Source organism: Cottoperca gobio, chromosome 17, assembly GCF_900634415.1.
Source record: "Cottoperca gobio chromosome 17, fCotGob3.1, whole genome shotgun sequence".
Lineage (NCBI taxonomy): Eukaryota > Metazoa > Chordata > Actinopteri > Perciformes > Bovichtidae > Cottoperca > Cottoperca gobio.
Window position 1 is genome coordinate 15228331 of NC_041371.1, and position 21627 is coordinate 15249957.

Genomic DNA, 21627 nt, shown 5'->3' on the forward strand with positions numbered 1-21627 from the left:
TTTGTTAAAAAAACATGAGGGAAACGACTACATGCTGCATATATCCTGTACACCCCCCCCCCCCCCCCTCAAAGCAAAGTAACACTGAATTAAAAAGTTTAGCTGCTATTATTTCAGAAAGTACTTGTGAATAGCAACACAAACAATAACCTCTCAGGCATTGTATCATTTCACACCCAATAAAATAGAGCAATGTAATCATCTTTTAAGTATAAACATTATGCAACTGCGGTATCTATGTATGTGCATTGTTCAGAATCAGGTGGTGAAAAATGACTTGAGAAAGGCGGGAACACAGAATCACTTTGTGACCTTTTTACTAAGACACGTCCGAGTTTGGAGACATACTGTTTGTTTAGAGCCAGTGATGTGAGAAAGACCACATTGGTTCTCCTGTTGATGTTTTGAAGTAAGAGATGGTTTGTTTAATAAATCAGGAGAAAATATTCTATCATTGAAGAAAATACGGTGTGTAAGTATGTGTGTATTAAATATGGTAAAGAACACTGTCTTACTCTACTTGAATCTGTCCACTGTTAAATCCAAACAGTTTATCTTGCTATGAACTCAGAACAGCTGAAAGCAAGAGACAGACAGAAAAATAAAGACAGAACTAGTGAGTATGCGTGTCTGTGTCTGTACTCTGTGTGCCCTCTCTGACGCCTGTAATCTCAGAGACCGACCCTCTTCTTCAGATCTTTGCTTTGGAAAAAAACACAATGCCGTCATGACGCCTGCATTGGTGGATGTGAGCTCTGGTTCACTTAACAGTGAAGTACCTGCTGAGGACAGTCTCTCTATCAATCATCTATCAATTTCATACAATTTGTTGCATGTTTGATCCAGTGTCATGTACAGGGAGGTGTGCAGAAAACAAGAGGACAGACCGATGTCTCCATTTTAAGTAATAAAGTTGACAGCAGTATTTTTTCTATCTTTCCTAAAAATCAGTTCAGTTTGAAGTTGGATGAGATTTTATTAGCTGTAAAAAATTCCAACGAGTGCAGTCAAATAGTTGAGAAATGATTGTGTTTTTTGTGCCTGTGCCTATGAAATTAGGATTGGATAACCGATCTTCCACTGCTAACACATTCCTCAGGTTAAAAAAGTGTTGTTTGTCTTTCCCTCAGTGATTGCAGTATGAGATTGCGTAAAGGACTACAGAGTGGTGTTAGCAGCACTGGCAGTGGCTTTGGTTTATAAACCTGAGTGAGTTGGAGAGCAGAAGAGATTTACAGTGAGTCATAAGAGTGTCGTCTACCTACGTACACACACATTGACACAAACACACCGAGGACTATTATCCTCCAGGATCGTATAGCGCAGCAAGGAAAACAGAGAAAGAGAGGAGAAGAATTGGAGGGTTATGAACACAAGTGGTGGGTTTGAAGAGAGGAAGTGAGGAGAGAGAAAAGGTTCAGAAAGTTCAGAATTTGGTCTATAAGTGTCGTAACATGATCAGCGTGAGGTATTAATGGTAAAGGTTCCTGAGGTGAGATGAGACCACAGAGAAACTTCAGAGATCATGTGGAAAAGAGAAATAAATGTGTTATGATGATATTACTTAAACGTGCTGAACCCTTATATGCACCCAATATGCGGCTTTGTCACGTCAGCAATGAATGAACCTGGTAGAATTAGAAGCTTGAAGTCAGACGATATTGAAATGGTTCTTTGTTCTAAAAGTAATTAAGGATAGATACAATAATTAGCATAAAATGTAAGCATTGCCACTGGTGAAAGTATGAGAGCAAACAGAGCATACATGGTACAGCATATGGGCAAATGTACTGTATGAATAAGACTCAGGTTATTAAAAAACTAACTGTGTGACTCTATACTCTATACTAGTATGACAATTCTTGGTGTACCATCTTTTATTAATTCTGTATTCAGTTTTATTTTCTATAATCTAGTTTTATTAAGTATTTAATTACTTTAAATAATTTCTGTATTTTAATTTTCCTTTCTTACACGGCTAAATATATTTTCTTTTTACTGTACATGACTATACATTATGTGTAGTTATAATTGTGGGTTTTTTTTGGTTCATGTTGAATGTCTATTGCTCTTTCTTTTTCCTGAAAAAATATAAATGATAAAAGAAATCAAGTTTTTTTTCCACAGCAAACCTTATGAAAAAACAAATATCTTTAATGTGGATTTAAATGTCCACATATCACAACTTCTAGAACCGGTCAGGTGTTCATGCCTGCATTCAGGTACCAGAGAAAAGATGACACTGATTGTAATGTTGTGTATTGTTTCCATAGTCTATGTCCACCATTCATTCATGTACAGAATGAATGAATGATAATACAACAAATGTAAGTTAAGCAACTACAAGGAAAACAATGAACATGTTCCAAATACCCTGATGCCAACCAAGGATATCACAGGGAAAAACATCTCTACTTGTCTTTAGAAATGGACATGGACACACACACACACACACACACACACACACACACACACACACACACACACACACACACACACACACACACACACACACACACACACACACACACACACACACACACACACACACACACACACACACAGCAGATAATTGCGTAAGTATTCTTTCATGCTACAAAAAATATATTCTTCCGTGCTTGCGTCTGGAAAACTCCCCAAATTTGGGGGGTTTTAGGAAGACATTCAATCCATAACGTCTGTCACACTGCAAACACTCGCTGCAAATGATCCAACACTAAAAAGTGAGTTTGAGGGAGCTAGTTCCAAGTGTTCACGCTCAGCGGACCTGTTCCTCTTACTTGTGAGGGAGATAAATGAGGGTCTGTGATGCTCCCTGTGGGCCAGACCACCATTAGAAGCCACTGATGATATAATAAAAGCTTTGGAAACACTTTGAGACATATTTATTCCAACAAAATCCTGTCCTTCGCCAGGACCAGAGAGAGTTATGCTCTGTGGAGGGCACAGGATGAGTTAATAATTTCTGCGAATGAGGATATTCATATGCTGTGAGTAAAAGATGACGACCACGACCACATTGACCCAGAAAATATAGATAGTCATTTACCTCTGGCATAAGTGGTGTGTATCTACAGTATGTCAAAGACAAGAGGTTATGGCGTCGAAAACATGAGCATGTCCAAACATTCACACTTGGAGATTTTAATAAATCAAGCAGATGAAGATTTATCTTTTCCCCTCTTCTCCTCCCAGGCTGATCATATACGAGAGAGTATTACGATTTTATGGAATGCACCTCTATAAAACAAACGAAGATTAAATCACAGTTACCTCACTCACAACCGCAAATCGCAACCTGCCAAAACTGTCATCTTTGTGAGACTCTTAATTCATATGAAATTACTCTGTGCATAAATCACTCTCTCACTCCCAAACACCGAACAAAGCTCATACTTGTGTTTGCTGTCAGTGGTTCATTTAGAAATAATCTTTATGGATTTTTCCATCCATTCCCTGGTTGTCATAGGTGCATAATGCTCAGTGTCATTGCCACTTCATTTCATACTTGGCCGTCTGCAGACAGTGTTGCTAGAAATCAGATCAATAGCCTGTTGACACACAGCAGCTGTAACTGGTAGGAGAGCAGCAAAGCTCAAACTAATGGACCCATTAACCGCCATTTAATTTTCATTTTGACATCAGAATACAGCTTCTGTGATACATTGTGAAGCAAATAACTGTACTTTCAACCAAGACTTACACTTTTTGATTCAAAATACATAAAAAAAAAACCTTAGATACTTTTCTTAAAACAAAACTACAGCCATGCATGCTCTGTGACGCTGTACTTAGTAGAGATGTGTGGATCATCTGAATCTGCACGTGCACAAAAATCATCCAACCACCCAAAGGAATTATTTTCTCCATTTAAGAGATCCGCACCCGCATGGATACTCCACCTCTACCGGTCCCTGTGGGATAATGTAAGCGTGATGACATATTACACTGAAGTAGGCTGGTTTAAAATAAATGAACATTTGTTGTTATGTTAAAATGATAATATTTAGCACCAACAATGTGCTACAACCACTTTCACTGAAGCATGTTACATGCTAACATTTGCTAATTATCAGCAAACACAAAGTACAGCTGAAGCTGATGGGAAGGGAATGTCATTTGTTTTTCAGGTTTTTTGTCATTAACCAAAGCATTGTACAAATGAAAGATTTGACCTGATGGTGGCGCTACAAGAGTTAATACAGGAGGACATGAATGTCACTACCAAATGCCATGAAAATCCATCCCATAGTTGTCGAGACATTTCACTGAAAACTCACCACCAAAGTCAATCCTCATCGGAGGATCACCAAAGTCATTAGGATTCATCTTCTGAGGACCATGAAATGTCTGTACAAGATTTCATGGCAATTCATCTGATAGTTGAGATATCAGAGTTTTATCGTGTTGTTCTGAGCTGGCAACACAGTCAGATTAAATGTACCTTACAGACTGCTTTCATAGCCTAAAGCCAATTTCAGGTTCACAAAATTGAAATCAAAGGGTAAATGAATGCAGCGTAACACATCAAAGCCAATAAGCTGTTATCGTCCCAGCCAGGAATTCAAAGGGAATCCTCTTATCTGTCCTCTTTTAGGAAAAGCAGGTGTTACCTTTACAGCTCAAAGTTGAAAACAGATACCAATAACCGCCACAGGGCAAAGTAAATCATTCATCAAGAGCAGATGTGTTCAGCATTTTAAATTGCATGGTACCTGTTGTACTCATTGACACGTAAAATAATGCATACCTTCGCCACCTATCGCTCTAAGCAGAAAGGGCCGGTGTTATCTGCGGCCCTGCGGTTGGATAATTGGGATCACGCACCAAAAGCACACGAGACGCCAATGCATGTCTGAGTGCCTCCATCAGCTCTCTAGATGTCACTTTATTACCAGCACTGTGTTCTACTGTATGTGGACAGGGAGATACCTTAGTCAAGGAGGAAGGAGGAAAAAGAAAGAATAAATAATGAAGAGGAACTAGAGTGAGGAAGATACAAAAAAGGTATCAATCATTACTGTTAATAATTTCATACTTATAATTATAGCTTTTACTTTAGCAGTGTCGACTTCTTAAATATGTGATATTAATAGATTCCCAAAATGGGCACTGACAAGGCTGATAATCTTGTGCGTCTCTGCACCCCCAGCACTCCTCCTTCGTTCCCCTCCAGAGAATAAACAGACTCTAACTAAGTCTGCTCCTCCATCACCAGAGGAAGATCGATAACCCAAATAAAGCTGCACAGTCTCGGCTGTGACTCCCCTCCTTGGACACACTAAGGCATCTTGTTGCTCTTGAAAATGTGATTCAGTGGGCAGAGAATTTCTGGACCGCTTTTTAGAGCCACAGGTGGAAGTAATCTGAGCAGAAGTGCAACAAGTAATAGTTTGACATTTCCATACTTTTACATTTGCCCTGAAATTTTGACCACAGAGGATAAGTTTTGAGAGCAGAAGTCAATTACATATCTTGGCACGGGTCTTGAGGGGAATTAAATTGAAAGAACAACTGCCCTTTACATCCCGACGCTCACAACTGTTCTGCATTATATCTGATAAACAAAGGTCCTGCCTGAGAAAGAGGACAGAGGACCGTTATGTAAACACGACTTTATCGCTGAGTCCTCCCTCACAGCCTCCCCGCTGGCACTGAGGTTTATGTGCGAAGACGTCTGGTGGACTTTTCCTGTGGGAATATTTGTGTAAAGGACAGTGGCATTAAGACATAATGGGGGAAAAGGCTAAGTGTTACGCAGGGAACATAAAGGATTTCTCATGGATGCATGTACAAAACACATTCACACACTCACTTTATTTGTCTTGAGTGTGTGTGAATGTGGTTCTTTCACATGACGTGCAGGGAAAAGTCATAAAGATGATGTTTAGGGATGAAACAGACCAGCTGGTGGTTACAGCTGCAGCAACAATCAATAAGTTCATTTAAATATATGTCTCTGAATACTCTGGTAACTGACAAGACAACTGAAAGTCCAATTGGAATATATTTTATATTTAAGTTAGTAACGTAAATCTGCTAAATGATTGCTAAACGTATCTGCATTTAAAATGGCTTTGCAGATAGTTAAGAAAATGTCAACGGCAGATTCTTTACAATCGCCTGCATTTCTATCTCTGTTACACATTTACAATTACAGTCAGATTTCTGCACAGCTCGTAACCCTAATTTTCAAGTCATGGCTGAGCTACATAATATAGTATATCCACAGTGAGTGTCTTTAGCCACGACTGTGATTTGGCATCAGTGATCATTGCAGGATAAACTGAATTGCAGAAATAAACGAACGTTGTTTTATCCAGATGAATACACAATTTCAATTGGATCAAAAACTATTACTTTCACACAATTCCCTCACGCTGACTCTTGTTAACAGCTAAAGAAGGTCTTCATATGAAAACATATTTGGTGTCTTTTGCAGCATGAAAAAACAAATCACTCCCTGGCGCAGTAACAAAAGAGGTGACTACACAATAGGTCAAGAGGAAATACGATAAAAGATATATATTTTGGGCAATGCAGATATGAACCATAAACAGCTGACTAAGAGCAAAATAATGTTTTTTGTAAATATTGAAGCTGATAAAAGTCTGTACAGATTTCAGATACTCACAGCTGTAAAAGATTTTCCCATAGTCAAAAAGACTTGAACACAGAAAGCATTTCAACACAAGAAAAAGAACGTTGACCAACCATGCTCATAACTTCATAAACATATACATGTAGGGCTGTCCTCCAATAAAGAAATTCTTAGTCGACTAACATTTATACAATTTATCGATTGGTTGATTTAATCGACAGATCTGCAAAAAACGGAGTTTCTCCACAAAGAGTAACACAAAAGCACCACTTTCAATCTTGTGCTCATTAGTTTCTTGGAAATAATTCATTCAGCACGAAAAAAGCATTAAAAATGACTAAGAGGGGGCAGCCCTATAACAAAGGATTTGCATAATGTTGTGTGTGTGTGTGAAATGAAAGGAGACATTGAGAAGGAGAGAAAGATAAAGGACTGAGTGAGAGTAAATGAGATAGCTCTTAATTACCGCCTGCGTCTCTGTATGATGTCAATAGGTCTGTTGACAGCACATGGCGATCCCCATATGTTTCCACTCCGCACAGTGATACTCCGCTCCACGGAGTAACAGAACCCACAGTTCGTCGGCACACTCATCTTTCTTTAGCCTACTCTCTTTTAACTCGTCCTCACCCTCCTCTTCTCGGCCGCTCTGCTGTTCTCCCTCTCTTGGTTCTCCTCAGCTTGTGGCTGCTCTCATCCCTGTAAAACCCGGCCCTCTTCCTCATATGTCTCGCTCTGTCGGGCTGTCCGGCTCTCCACGGCTTCCCAGGAGTTCTCATTACCTCTGGCAGGAGTGGACACCAGCTCTAGGACCAGTGGCTTCAGCGCAGAGCCAAGATGACCGGAGTGATGCAATCCATGCCACAGTATGCTGGTGAAAATCTGCTCTTCCTCGGATGATTTGAATGAATTTGGAGTGTATTCCTTCCTGAGCACCTGAATTCCTTTTGTGGGAGATGCACACTCCCTGCTGTCTGCCTTGTAGAAAAAGCTTTTCATCACTCTCAGCAGAGCTGCATTAATCGGTCCCCCATGTACATTTGGTCTTTGCTCAGGGTCTAAATGTGGCGCAACACTGCTGCCCTCTTCCCCCTCTCCCTTCCTCTCTCTCTCCTTCTCTTGCTCTTCTTCTGTTTCTCTCTCTGCTTCCTCCTCTCCGCTCTGGCTGCTCCACCTTTAATCTCAGAACAAACAGAGATATTTTCTTTTCTCTGGATAAACTTGCTCTTCTGCTTCAATCTTCTGTTAGAGTAGTCCTGCGCTGTATGTGTGCGTGTCTTTGTCTGAGCGCCCTACAAAATGTGCACAGATCTGTGGTGTGTGTGTGTGTGTGTGTGTGTGACTGAGTGCGTGAGTCAGTGAGCAAGCGTGTGTGTAGGCATGTGACTGAGCAAGTGTATGTGTGTGTATTACCCACAAGGGGGAACAAGTTTCAGAGTGAGGTCAGAGCCAGCATGGTTCCTGCCTGCCCCAAATGTTTTAGCCATTTTAACCCTTACATACTCTCTCACAATCACACACACTGAATCCGACTACGATCGCAGCACTCTCTCTTTGGACAGTACTATTATCCTTTCCAGATGGAGTGTGTATTCATGTATGTATGTGTGTGGGACACAGGTATGTCTTGTCTATGTTATGTAAAGAGATTGATGACAGGATGAGTATGATAGGGTATTATAGTAAGTAGCTCATGGGACACAGCTTGCTGAGAACGAGGAACATGTACAAACAAACACACACACACACACACACACCACACACACACACACACACACACACACACACACACACACACACACACACACACACACACTTACCCTTATACAGTATGTAGTCACGCTCAAGCTTAGGCAAAAGCATGCAAGGTCACCCATGGCCAGGGGCAGTGTATTTTGAAGACAAGAAATGTGAAAAGTAAATATGAAACCTTAGCTGGTCGACCTTTTGTACGCTTCAAATAAAAACTTAAACGGGAAATATTTGACAAGAGATCAGCAAATTGAGACAGGAGCTATGAATCTACACGCTATGTTGCCGGAGGCAGATTAGCTCTGAATTTTTAGACCAGAGAAGAAGAATTTTTTAAATTTCATCAGGACCAGCTGTGTGTGTGAGAAGATTGAGTTACTGCAGTGTGATCAGGAGCAGAGAAGGTTGTGTGACTGCACAGCAGGTGCTTCAGTGTTGCCAAGTCAAGACAATTTCTATATATTAGTGATATCTCATTGGGAATTTATACCAATTTTGACCTGTCAACTGTTAGCTAAACCCCTCCCCCAAACAGTATCCGTCCAATCATAGTTTGGCAACCATAACTAGGCAGACCTGTCAAGTGTTGGATCCCTCCAAATGTTGAATCGGTGTGAATGTTGCTGTAACAAATGGGACACTCTGTATTTAAAGAGTTTGAGGGTGGTGTCTATTTTTGTTTTGTCTTTCTAAAACCTAAAATACAATAGAAACGGTGTGAATTAAACACTGTGTTTATTTGCAATCTTTAGCATGCCTGATTAACTACTACCAACAGTCGTAAACCTAGCGTAACTTCTGAAGCCAAGAAACACATCATTAAAGCTGTGGTAGAGAAACCAGCAAAAGATTTAGAAAATATCCAACAGAAGAATTCCCAGCCCCTCCCTCCAGGCCTCCCCCAAAGCCATCTCCACAAAACACATGAATGTGCTTCAGTACTTGACTACTACTGGAGGACGAGTCCACATTGGGAGAGAAGAAGAGCGCAATGGTGTCATCGCTAAGCGTATAAAGCTATCATGTCTTATTCATATGTAAGAAAACACCTAACATTATCATAATGAATGTAAACAAGCAACATGGCCATTGTTAGTACTCACAGCTGTCAATGTCAATGAGTGCACGGGCAGAGGGCGCGCAGGTGGGGAGGTATATAGGCAGGTAGGTCATCCAATCATTTCATGGGTGCCGAATGAAATGATCGGACTGTTTTTGTTTTTTTGTCAGAGCATTCGGTTTATCGATTGCTGTAGGGCTGCAAAGAGAATTTCAACAAATACAACAAAAAATGCTTCTAAAATAAATTGCCTACCCTGCTAGCTACATTAGTTTGTGGGGTTTCAGGTTACATAAAAAAAACACTGTGCTCTGTGTACTATTTCCCCACGGCGTGGAACCTGGTACTGGATGCTGTTAGAGATTAAAGTCACATTAGCAGCTCTGGACGGCTTCTTATTTGGGGAATTTTGCACTTCAGCAATGCCAGCCGACTTTATACAAGATAGAGCCACATCTGCTAAACACATCAGTTAGTCCTCATCCTAAAAGCCTTTTATCTTGCTATATTGTCACTGCAGTGACAAGCTGCTCCTCAGAGCTTTTGCTTTTTTAACAGACACCCTGTTTAAGATCCCTTTAACAAGATTCTCATTTTAGAACGGGTCAGCAGGAAACACAAATTACCTGGAGACGTGTTTTTGACTAGCTTATGGAGCTAACATTAGCTTAATTATCTTGCTAGCTGCTAGTTTTAGCAAAGATGATGGTTGCTAGCTTGAAATGAGAAACTGCTTTGTCTACCTCTGTCTGTTTAGAGTGTAACATCTGTTATAAGATGCATTATGTGCCTTGTGAGAACGCAAAGCTGGGTAGGCATAGCAGGGGGCTTGAAGAACGGTCAATTGCTATCCAGCTCGCTGCTACTTAAGGCCTACTTAAAAACACATCTCCATAAATGGACAAGCACTTCAAGTTATATCCTGCAGTATGCCATGGTTCAATTCAATTGGTGAATAAATCTATTGCATCACCTCATAACTATTGAATTCAATAAATGTTGGGCAGAGACAACAACAGGTGAGAATGGAAAAGAAAAAGCAAGAATATGTGAGTGGTAATAGAGCAGAGGCTCAGGTATCCTTAACATGAACCAGGCTCTTCTCTCGAGGCCGGGGAGTTAAGAATTCACAGACTCGTTACCTACATATGTGAAAAAGAAAAGTTGGCATATATTTTTTTCATATGTCTTTCTTTTTCAACTTTGATTTCAACGTCACAGGCAGCTGCTGGTCTCTCTAAAATAAAGTGTCTAATTGAATCCTTTACTCTAATACAAATGTTCTGTGACTGCGGTAGTCAAGAAAAACTTCCATCTCAGGAAATCTGAAAAGGTGCAAACACAAAAAGGGCCAATCATAGTCACAAACTGAGCAGACCTACACAACTGCTGTATATGATGTGGCTTTCTGGAGCCTGAATTCAACAAGATAACATCCACAAATAATTAAATGGTAGCTTTTGGGGTTAGCAGGATTGACTGTGTACGAACCACGATCAGGCTAAGAAACCTTTTTCGATGCATGCTCTCATTTTGTTTAGTTTCATGGCCTTGTATTTACATTTAGGACTTGGGATTGAGGATTCTGGACGTGTTAAACAGTTAATGTATCCCCAGTGGGATGAAAAGTGTCTTAATGCAAACCGGATGAGGGGATGTTGTAAATAAAAATGTACAGCAGTTTGCACTTTTGACACATTGTCATGACAGGGGAAATTGTTTTCATGTGCAGTTGGAATAATTAAGTACTTAAACAACGTGGTTCAAGAGTCTTATCCTTGTTATCTAGAGTGGACATGCACATGCACAAACACACACACACAAACACACTTACTGACACACACACTTATTGCTTGGCAGTATACCAGAGGATTTTACAGTGTTCCATTTATCGGCGTCACCGTGGTGGAAGAGAGTGGATGTTTGATGAAAGACAGGCAGTAAATGTTTGGTTCTGCTCAGTCTCTTCACATCGCGTCTTTAAACAGCCGAGGCCGAGACGATGTGGCAAAGTAATCTCTAAAACTCATAAAATAGCGAGGCATCATACATTCTGGCTGACCCCTCAGTTGTGGGTTTAATGGTCCATTATTTGCGAAGGGGCCTCATGACATCATATGTTGGCCACATAGAGCCATGGTGAGCATTCCTGGATAACGAGCTGTTTTTAAGTCAGTGAAGAGCGCTGTATGTCAGAGTTGATGCCTGTCAATGTTACCTCTGCTCATGTGGGTTAATAACACGGACTATTCATCAAACCTATCTGTCTTTGTAAGCCAAAACAATGTCGGTCACTCTGTGTTGCTTCTTTGTCTGACGACCATGTAGGTCAACACAGAGTGATATTGATGTTCCAACGTTCCATCCGTGTTCTCTCATGATTTTGCTTTTACTAAAAGAAAATATTATGATTGTGAATTAATTCTTAGAATTATATATAAAATTTAGTGGTTGAATGTTATCAATTGCACCTTTAAGCTAAATGTAAAGTTTAGTGTTGTAAAGTTGAACTGAATTGAACTGATGTCGGGTTGTGATTTGGACACATAGTCATTAAAAAGATATACAGTGACCGATTAACAAGACAGCTAGTTACACAAAGGCATTTGTAACATTAAAGTGCATTAAAAAAATGTATGTGCTTATTTAAATTTTTGTATAACACCAGAAACATTGGAATACAGAAACACAGAACTCTGTGACATACAGTAGATTTTCTATCTGCTTGCTCGAACACTTTATCGAAACTGTGTCATGCTACACTGGAGGGCGGATGTACTAATCCTATCTCAAATCACCACCAGGGACACAAAACTTTCTTTCGCCTCAAGTTTTCAGTTTAATGTACTTACTGATATGAATGCGTAACAGAGTACAGTAGAAAGTGTGCTCTGCTACTGACATTAAAGAAACCAATAACATATGGTATTTTAGAAACATAATCAAGAACTGTTTAGGAAGGCTATATGAGAAGAAATGACAATAATACAATCAGGTCAGGGATTAAATAAAGAAGTTTGAATGACTGGAGCATGGTACGAGTTGGATGCATGATGTTCTCACAATTTCCACAAACATAGCAAAACGTGATATGCAATTCAGAAAACCCCCTCTCATTTTTCAACGCTGCATAAATTTCACCATAACAAATTAAAAACAGCTGCCATGCTTACAAGTGTACATTTTCCACCTGCTTCCTATAGACCTTAAGTCATAGAAGCAGTGTTCCTTAATGGAAAATGCCGTAAAACATATATTGCATTATCTCATATTTACATTTCTCCTCTTTTTATGCCAGTACTATCCCCGTAACGCTTGTGTGGCCGCATAATGAATATGATCAAATACTATTTGACTTTGTAGTGCCTGAAAAGACGTTGCAAAGCCTGAATAAATCAAACCCACAATATTATGTTGCTGCATCATTACATCAAATGGAAATATTCTAAATGTGTTGTGAAGTTTTACACACACATTTCCCTAAATTAAGCATGTTTGCTATCTTTGGAAACTCTGAGATCTCCAGTAGAATTTAAAATAAATTGTTTGTTTAGACCACACTCAGTCGGGTGAGTTCGTACAGCAGAAGGCCGAGAGGTTAAAAAAGCAGCTGCAGAAGAATAAGGTACATAAACACACACACACACACACACACACACACACACACACACACACACACACACACACACACACACACACACACACACACACACACACACACGAGCAGGGCTACCCCTTTCCACTAGTGTTTTTCTACATCTGTAGCAGGATCCCCAGGAAGATTCATTCTTTAAAAATGACTGCTTCCTAATCCTTTCTCACTTGAGAACAGTAACTTTTTTTTTGTACAGAGCATTCATCATGATGCAGCATTCTGTACATTCTGTACAGGCTGGCAGCGTGTCACATCTCTTCAAACAGCACAGTAATTGTTTGGGTAATTGCAAATTAAAGGTTACACAGGGCAGGAGAAAAGCCAACAAACTAAAACTATTTTCTTTATGGTTCAAATGTCACCTAATTCACTGCGTTCGTAACAAAGCAGCAGTGCCAGGAGTCAGCATGTGGCTGCTGCTAGGAGACTATATTTAACTGAGTCTTGGTGATGTCCAACGTCCTGCTACAGCATGTACTGTAGTAAAGGCTATCAGTGTGTCGCCTCATGATTCATTAGGCTGCCATCTGCTAGCATGACGGAGGGGTTTGGGGCTCGTCTGATTTGGGGATTGGGTGGATGACAGACTTGCACGCACACATGCAAACACACACGCAGCCGAAAAAGGCCAGGACATGCACACATGGGAACTCACTAATCCATGCACGTACACTCAGAGGCAAACATTAAATGCACATTCAGATAGGTCTAGTAGCACACCCAGATGGCAGGTGGCCATTCCTTCAGCAGGGAAGTGTTTGTGGCTGTGAAATGCAACCGCCACGTCACCATATCATCTCTGCAAAAATGCAACCTAGTTTATACACGTTGACCCAGTGTGTAGGCTTCAGTAGATGCGTATGCATGTTTGTTATTGTTATTGCATGGGTACTGTATATGTAATAGTAGGTGTAGGTAAGACTAGTTGTACATGCAATACAATACATCCAGCAGATGTAATTAAAAAAACAAAACGCTAATGAATTATCCATTTTGGATCTGAATCATCAGATTTGTCTAAGTGCAATAGATGTTATATACACAGAAGTAGCTAAAATATGGTAGAGCATAGGTCTTCAACAGGGGGTACTGCAGGGGGGGTCGCGAAATTGTTTGTAGATAAAGCAATTAAAAAATAATAATTACAAAATTAAAAGAAACAAAATATTTTTTTGCTTTGCCATTCACATTCCCTCCTCCGCTGTACTTCGCGACAGAGTGGAGGAAATGAGAGGGGTGAACTAAAATAAATTTCTGCCACACACCCCCCCCACCCCCCACAATATATACAGTGGGTGGTCCCTGCACCACGCTACACCAGTTTGGGGGTCCTTGGCCCGAAGAACGTTGAAGACCCCTGGTTTAGAGGGTAACAGTGTCAATCTGAAGCTACCTTTAAAGGGAAAAAAGTGAATAATTGTTGATTCCGCCACATACATCAATATAAATGTAGAATTTGACTTCTTGATTAAATTGCTTCAATTGACAATTAGTGAGACATGGCCTATTTCCAGTGGCCTAAAATTAGAATTGTAATCTATCGAACCACCACGTTGATTTTACTCCTATATCCAACAACTGCTTGGTCTGCAGGAGGTTGTTGCTCTCAAACGGTCTCCGAGCATAAGTTAATCGGTTTCCCCCTCTAGTGGTTACAACTAACAGTCAGCACCCAGTACCAACATCTGAAACAAATGAGGATTTATTTTTCTTAAATGCATATTTTCACCACAAATAAAGTGAAATAAAGCAATACTTTGTTAGGCCTATTACTAATTGTACTGTATCTGTAATGTCTGAGACTACACCCCTCATTCTTCTCAAACTAATGACTACAGTCACATCGGATGTGTTCGGGGCACTGTTAGGAAAAACACATTTAAAATGGCAAAAGTCTTTATCTTTTTATTCTCTCTTGGATAAAATAAAGATGACTTGTGACTAGTTTTGAATTATTTCTGCAGTGCTAGTGTTGTACCCGGCTGCTGCTGTTGCTGTCAGCCTCAGAAATCGATGAGGCTCTGGAGGCGATTGGGGAAATCAGTCATGCTGAAAATATGGAGTACAGCAGTGACGCACACAGCAGCCAGCCCGCCACAGCCACACAGGCTCTATTGACTAATCTGGGTGTGTGTTTGAGGAGGGGGGCCGACAGCTATATTGGGACCTCTGACATTGACACTGTTGCCCTTTGGTTGGATGGCCTCACTTGACACTTTTTTTCGTTGTTTTCCTCGTTATTCTTTTAGTCACAATCACTTTCTGCGACTTAGAAGTATCTTTTTATTCTGTGTTCACCCTGTAACCCCCCTGTTTCTCCGTCCAACCATCTCCTTCCTGTCATTATCTCTGAGCTAAGAGCAGCACTATCTAGACCCACGTCCTCTCTATCACTTCTTCACCGCCCTCTCGTCTGTGCCTTTACCCTCTTTGTCTAAATTATCTCTTTTCCCCACTCGGTCGGGCCGTTGGGAACTGTCTCTCTCGTTCTCACATCACTCTGTCTCTACTTTAGATAAATGGCATCTTCTGAAACTGTTACAATCTGAATGGATGCAGCACCAGCTACCGTATCTTCTCATGATACTGACTAAGAGCTTGTCCAGCTTAATGCAGTGACACTGTGTTGTTTAAATGTACCCCACAGCCAGAGAAGCCATAAAAAGCATTGTAGAGAAGGTTACTTGGACTGTGTGTGTGTGTGTGTGTGTGTGTGTGTGTGTGTGTGTGTCTGTCTGTGTGTGTGTGTGTGTGTGTGTGTGTGTGTGTGTGTGTGTGTGTGTGTGTGTCAGAAGATGAATAGTGCCCTGGTACTGTTAGTACAATTACAAGGGCTGTCCTATTGTGATGGACACATCTGGATTACAAGAGGCTGCTTTGTATCTGTTGCATAAGTGCAGAGAAAATGATTTATTTACCAAATAATTATTACCTTAACTAATCTAACTGCTGCTGTAACACACACACACACCAACAATATCTTCTCTATTATCGATGGTTCTGAACTTTGCTTTGATGTCTTTTTCCGGCAGGAAGCTCGATGTACAAATCAGGTAAAGAGAATAGAGGCTTGTTCTGTTCCCTTCTGCACTTCTGTATCCCTAGCTGTGGTAAAAATCTCCTGCTTTGATCTCCTCATATGATCCAAACAGGCTCACGGCTGGAGGAGTTCAGATGACACTTGTGAAACACATGCCTTGTGCCCAGAGTTCAGAAAAGCACCACACGCTGCACAAAAAAAAGATCTCACCAAAACTCTGAAATGTTTCTTTTGTCTTTCAGTGCAAGGAAGAAAAGGAGATTCTTTATGAATATGTGCAGCTTTTTTAATTACCCATGTGTGATTGTAAGTTACCTGTCACAATGCATATGGAGTCTTGTTGACTTCCGGATCCCTGTGTGTGTGTGTGTGTGTGTGTGTGTGTGTGTGTGTGTGTGTGTGTGTGTGTGTGTGTGTGTGTGTGTGTGTGTGTGTGTGTGTGTGCTTATGTGTGCGTATGCTTGTATTTCATGTATCAAGTCTCTGTTTTTAGCCCTAAACTTACATAACGACGAGTCCTGCAGGGATCTCATGACAGCTGTAGTAGATTTTATGCGTTTCCTGAGGTCGGCCTGGTTATTACAAAGTTGTATCAAGTTACATCTACAATGAAGTCAATCAGTCTCATCAGTGTGTAGACAGAAGAGACCATGTTACCTGAAGGGAGTTCCTTATTATAATCTTTATATTCCTCTCTGTTTTGTTTCCTAGAGGACAAGATAGAAAACAGAGATGAAATCTGTTCCATCTGCCGCTTTTATAGATCATTTTCCACTGAGCTCCGACACTTCTTCAGTCCTTGTTATGAAACTCAAAAGTCCTTGACCACATGACAGTCATACCGTGCCTAACACTGATGCCTCGGCTTGGCTCGTGTCCATGGACCCCAAGGAGGGCCATCAGTGGACACAGTCATCGATCCACCATGCCACCCCGAGGCCTGCGCCGCCAACCACAGCACCCAGCACCCAACACACCCACAGCAACACCCACAGCACATATCGGATCATTTGGCAGATCTTTAGTTTTATGACGTTAGACGGGATTTGCAACTTTTACAATTACACTATCATGTGCAATATTCACTCCTACACTTTTATTTTTATTTTTTACTTATATTACTTATGTTGCTGTTACTATATTTTTATTCTATTTGATTGTTACTTGTCACTTTACTCTCTTTGCTGTAACAACGTAAATGTCCCCATCGTGGGACAAATAAAGGATTTCTGATTCTTATTAAAGTTACAGGATACAGGTGCAGACTCACCACTAGTTATCACTAAAGCAAGAGGTTACATCCCATGTCAAAATCATTTCTATCTTAAATAACTTTTTAGATGTTAGACATTATAAATGGCACTCTCAGACACTTCCCTGAAGCATCACGACTACACAACAGAATAAAAACACATCAAACCTCCAGATAAACACAATGCAATACTGATGTGAAACACAGTGACAGAGCAGCAGTGTCAAACAATTCCCCATCATAGTGGATTTCATCTACTGTAAAAGACAAAAACAGGTACTTGCAAGATACAGTAACAAGTGGAATCAGCTTTCCAATACTTCCTGAATATCTGCAAACACATCAGCGACTGTAATCACAATCACAATACTGTCAACACATAACCGGATACGTACCCAATGCACGAGTGCCTGCGGGTGGAGAAGTTGCCGTGCATCTTCCTTGAAAAGCGAGAGTCTTTGTTCATCATTTTATTGGCAGTTCAAAAAGAGTATGCTTGAGTTCAGAGAGGTATCAAAATAGCAGCTTCGGGATAAAGAAAGTGAACATCTGTGGCGCAACCAAAACCCCCATTCTGTCATGAAACAGAAATGAGAGGTGTCCAAATTCCTTTAAGTTGTCCCTCTGACAGGACAATGCAGGAAAAACAGGTCCAAGAATGTCCAACAAATGTAAAACAACACCAATATGCAAAAGCCGAGAGTCTCATCAGCTGCACCTGGTAGGAGCAAGAATGAAAGTGACCGCAACAGTAAGTCAGGCCTGCTGTATTCTGTGTATTTATAAGATAAAAGTTATTAGCTAGAAGCGATTCACTTCCAGTTCAGTGAAGAATCAACGGATGAAAGTGCATCAAACTGGAAATTCAATATGTGGTTCAGATTTTGTTCCTGACATTAAAGATATGTCCATTTGTTTTGTGGAAAATTAAGCTTTAAAATGGTTCAGCTCAGTGTGTGTGTGTGTGTGTGTGTGTGTGTGTGTGTGTGTGTGTGTGTGTGTGTGTGTGTGTGTGTGTGTGTGTGTGTGTGTGTGTGTGTGCGTCTAATTGGGTGAAGAGTCTTGGCTGTTAGAGCCCAGTCATCATATCATCTCACTGACAGTGAAGATATGGGGCCGAATCAAATCAAGTGAAATTAAAGATGGTGTCAGCTGTCAGTGCTCATCTGGAACTCCTTCCTCCCTTGTTTCAGCTCACCACAGACGTGCCGAAATAAACTCTTCTCTCGTGTGTTTCTTTTCTTTCTCCAAGTACTCCTATACGGGAAACAGCAAGCATGAATTCTCCCAAATGAGCTGCAAACAAAATTCCTCAACAATGGCCATAAAAAAATCAGGTCCAACAAACTTGACACAAAGTTGTCCAATTGAACTTCAGGTTGCCTCTGTGATGCAACAGACTGAGCAGAGTTATAATCCCATCAGATGCTCCCTGGAGTGGGCCGTCCCATGTAGTCCCTGTCAGTGGGCCATAACAGACTTCTGCTCTCGCTTCTCTTCTCTCTTGAGAGTGGTGGGACCAAACTCTGGCTTAAAACAACAAACAACAACACTATCTCCCCTGAGAGTGTGTGTGAGAGAGAGAGAGAGAGAGAGAGAGAGAGAGAGAGAGAGAGAGAGAGAGAGAAGGGGTGGGGTGCTGGGCGGTTGAGAGAGAGAGAGGCAGAGCGAGGGCACATTGAACAAAGAGTGAGTAGAGAGAATGAGAGTCATTGCATGAGAAAGTGGTCCAGTGTGATCAGTACTGGAGTTAGAGTAGGACCAGTAGAGGAAATGTGAATGAAAAAAAAGAAGAAGTGTGATATTAAAGTATTAAAAGTACAACTTATTTTCCCTACGTAAATGTGTACAGGTTCTGTTTTTGTGTAACCGGCCTGCCTCTATGCCAGCAGCAACAATAGAGCACCAGTCAATCAATACTTCAATATCGTGTGTGATTCAATTTTCCTTTTTAATATTGAGTTCTCCTCTCATGCCACGATATAATCCATCTGATTCGCACAATATCCTCGTCAAATATGTGACTGTGAAAATAGTGCAGAGAATACAGGATTAGTAAAGGATGGAAAACCCTTTTATCAGGATACATTTAAGAGGTACTTCTACGTACAGTATATAGAAGAGCATACATATATGTTGTTACTAATGTTTTCTTTTCTTTTGGTTCTGTATGGGCAAAATGTTTGTGATGACACGGATCTATGAACTATTTGTTACATACAGTAACATACACACATTAATGTTACTAAATTTGTCAAACCTTTTCTAGGGAAACTTTAAATTTCCCTACGATGCAGAGTTTGCACTTTTTCATGTTATTCTGTCCACACTGAGAGGAAAGGCTGCTAAAATAATATATGAACAATATTATAAACAATATTTTTTCACACCAGGATCACACACCAGCCAAAAGAGATGATCTCTTCTCTTTCCTCTCCTCTGACCCGTCACAGAAACACATCCATATGATGCTCCATAACCTCATTTCACAACATAGCAGCCTCTAGTGGGAAATAACAGGAAATGCAATGTTAACTTTCATCTGGAGAATGTGTGAACATCCTGACATAACAAGAGAAAGAGAGAAAGAGAGAGAACGAGAGAGAGACAGACAGATCTATATGTGGGGGAGACTCTCTTTCTCCTCGGGCGCTCTCTCCCTGTCTCGTTCTTCTCTTCTCTCGCTCTTTTTTTGTGTTTCTCGCCTCTCTTTCTCCTCTCTGCTCTAGCTTTCTCTTTCCTCTCTCTTCTCGCTCTCTTTTTTGGCTGCTGCTCTCTTTCTCTCTCTCGCTCTTTCTCTCTTTCCTCTCTCTCGCTCCTCTCTCTCTCGCTCTCTCTCTTCTCTACTCTCTCTCGTCTCGCCATCTTTCATCTCTCTCTGTCTCACCTCCGCCGCTTCGTTTGCTCCCCTCTCTCCGCCCCCCCTTTCTCCTCGTCTCGCTCTCGGCTCGGACTCTCGCGTTCGCCTCGTCTATCTCGCTCTTTCTCACTCTCGCTCGCCTCCCCTATCGCTCTCTCCTCTCTCTCTCTCGCTCTCATTCTCTCCCTCCTCTTCTCCCGTTCTCCTCGCGCTCCTCTCTTCTCGCTCTCTGTTCCGCTGTCTCTCTCTCCCTCTCGCGCTCCAGAGTCCCGCTTCTTGCCTCTCTCTCTCTCGCCTCTCTCTCTCTCGCTCTTTCTCGCGTCTCCGCGGAGCGCGCGCTCTCGATGTAGAGTAGAGAGAGAGAGAGGAGCGATCGCGGAGCCGCGGTCGCTCTAGAGGGCGCGAGCAGAGATAGCACCGCGGCGATAGCGAGAGAGTAGAGCGAGAGAGAGGCGAGAGACTCTCTGTCTGCTTTCCCTCTCTCTCATCCTCGTCTCTCCCGCTTCTCTTTCTCTCCCTCTCTGGTCGTTTCTCGCTCCTCTCTCCTTCGGTTCCTCTCTTACTACCCTCGCCTCACGTCCCGTCTCCTTCTTCCCCTTTCTCTCTCTCTCTCCCCTCGTCTCGCGTCTCTCTCTCGCCTCTCTCTCTCTACTCCCTCTCTCTCTCTCTCTCCATCCCCCTCCCTCTCATACTGGAAAGGCCTCTCCCCCTTTCTCTCTTCGCCCTCTCTCTCTCTCTCTCTCTCTCCTCCCGCTCTACTCTCCTCGTCATCTCGCATAGCGTTCTCGCTCTCTCGCGAGCTCGATATCGTCTCGAGAGAGAGCTCTCGATCGAGAGCGCGAGAGATCTGATCTGATCTGAGGTTTTTTCTTCAGGCTCATTATGACACTTTTTTTAAATCCCAAACTAAGATGTTCTGTATATTATATTATTATTATATAGTATCGTGCAAACATTCACCAAACACAATTCTCCATCCTTCTCTCACATGATAATTATTTTAATTATATCACACAAATCCTTGTTTTTTCTCTACTGTATTTCTGTTGTATTACTAGTGTGTAGCATGTTGTAACACAGTTATACTGTCACATATGGGGATATGTATTCACCTTAGAAAACAATTCTCCTGATCAACTACAGAGCCAAAAACAGGAAGATGTCAATCAAATAAGTGATTATTACTGTGTTTGATTATGTTTTATCAGCCCAGAAAATGTTCTCAATGAAAGACAAATTGAAAAAGAAACTGTTTGTCACTCCAGAGCGGGCTTGGAAAAACGTTTTTCGCAAAGAAATCCATTTGACGTGGTGTCTCTGGAGTGGAAAAAGAGGCTTAATCACCTTAGACAGTAAGTGAAAATAACTTTGCGGGTATGTTCTATATTGGAGCTGCCTGCGACATTA

The 21627-nt window shown here is 41.3% G+C and overlaps 1 protein-coding gene across 12 annotated transcripts in view; it reads right to left on the bottom strand.

Moving 5' to 3' along the window:
- Positions 1 to 21627, bottom strand: part of pde4ca (phosphodiesterase 4C, cAMP-specific a) — a 49802-nt gene that overhangs the window by 19721 nt on the left and 8454 nt on the right. Inside the window, exons 1-2 of one of the 12 annotated variants that reach the window (XM_029453118.1) lie at positions 18709 to 19760; positions 17756 to 18617 (exon numbers count right to left, since the gene is read on the bottom strand). The exons of 7 other annotated variants lie outside the window; for them this stretch is intronic. In XM_029453118.1, coding sequence (XP_029308978.1) covers positions 17756 to 17829 — 74 coding nt within the window. In that variant the 5' untranslated portion in view covers positions 17830 to 18617; positions 18709 to 19760. Of the gene's footprint in view, positions 1 to 7067; positions 8090 to 17755; positions 19761 to 21627 lie in introns of those variants that run through there. 4 more of the 12 variants (XM_029453117.1, XM_029453120.1, XM_029453115.1 and 1 more) reach the window with 4 other exon arrangements.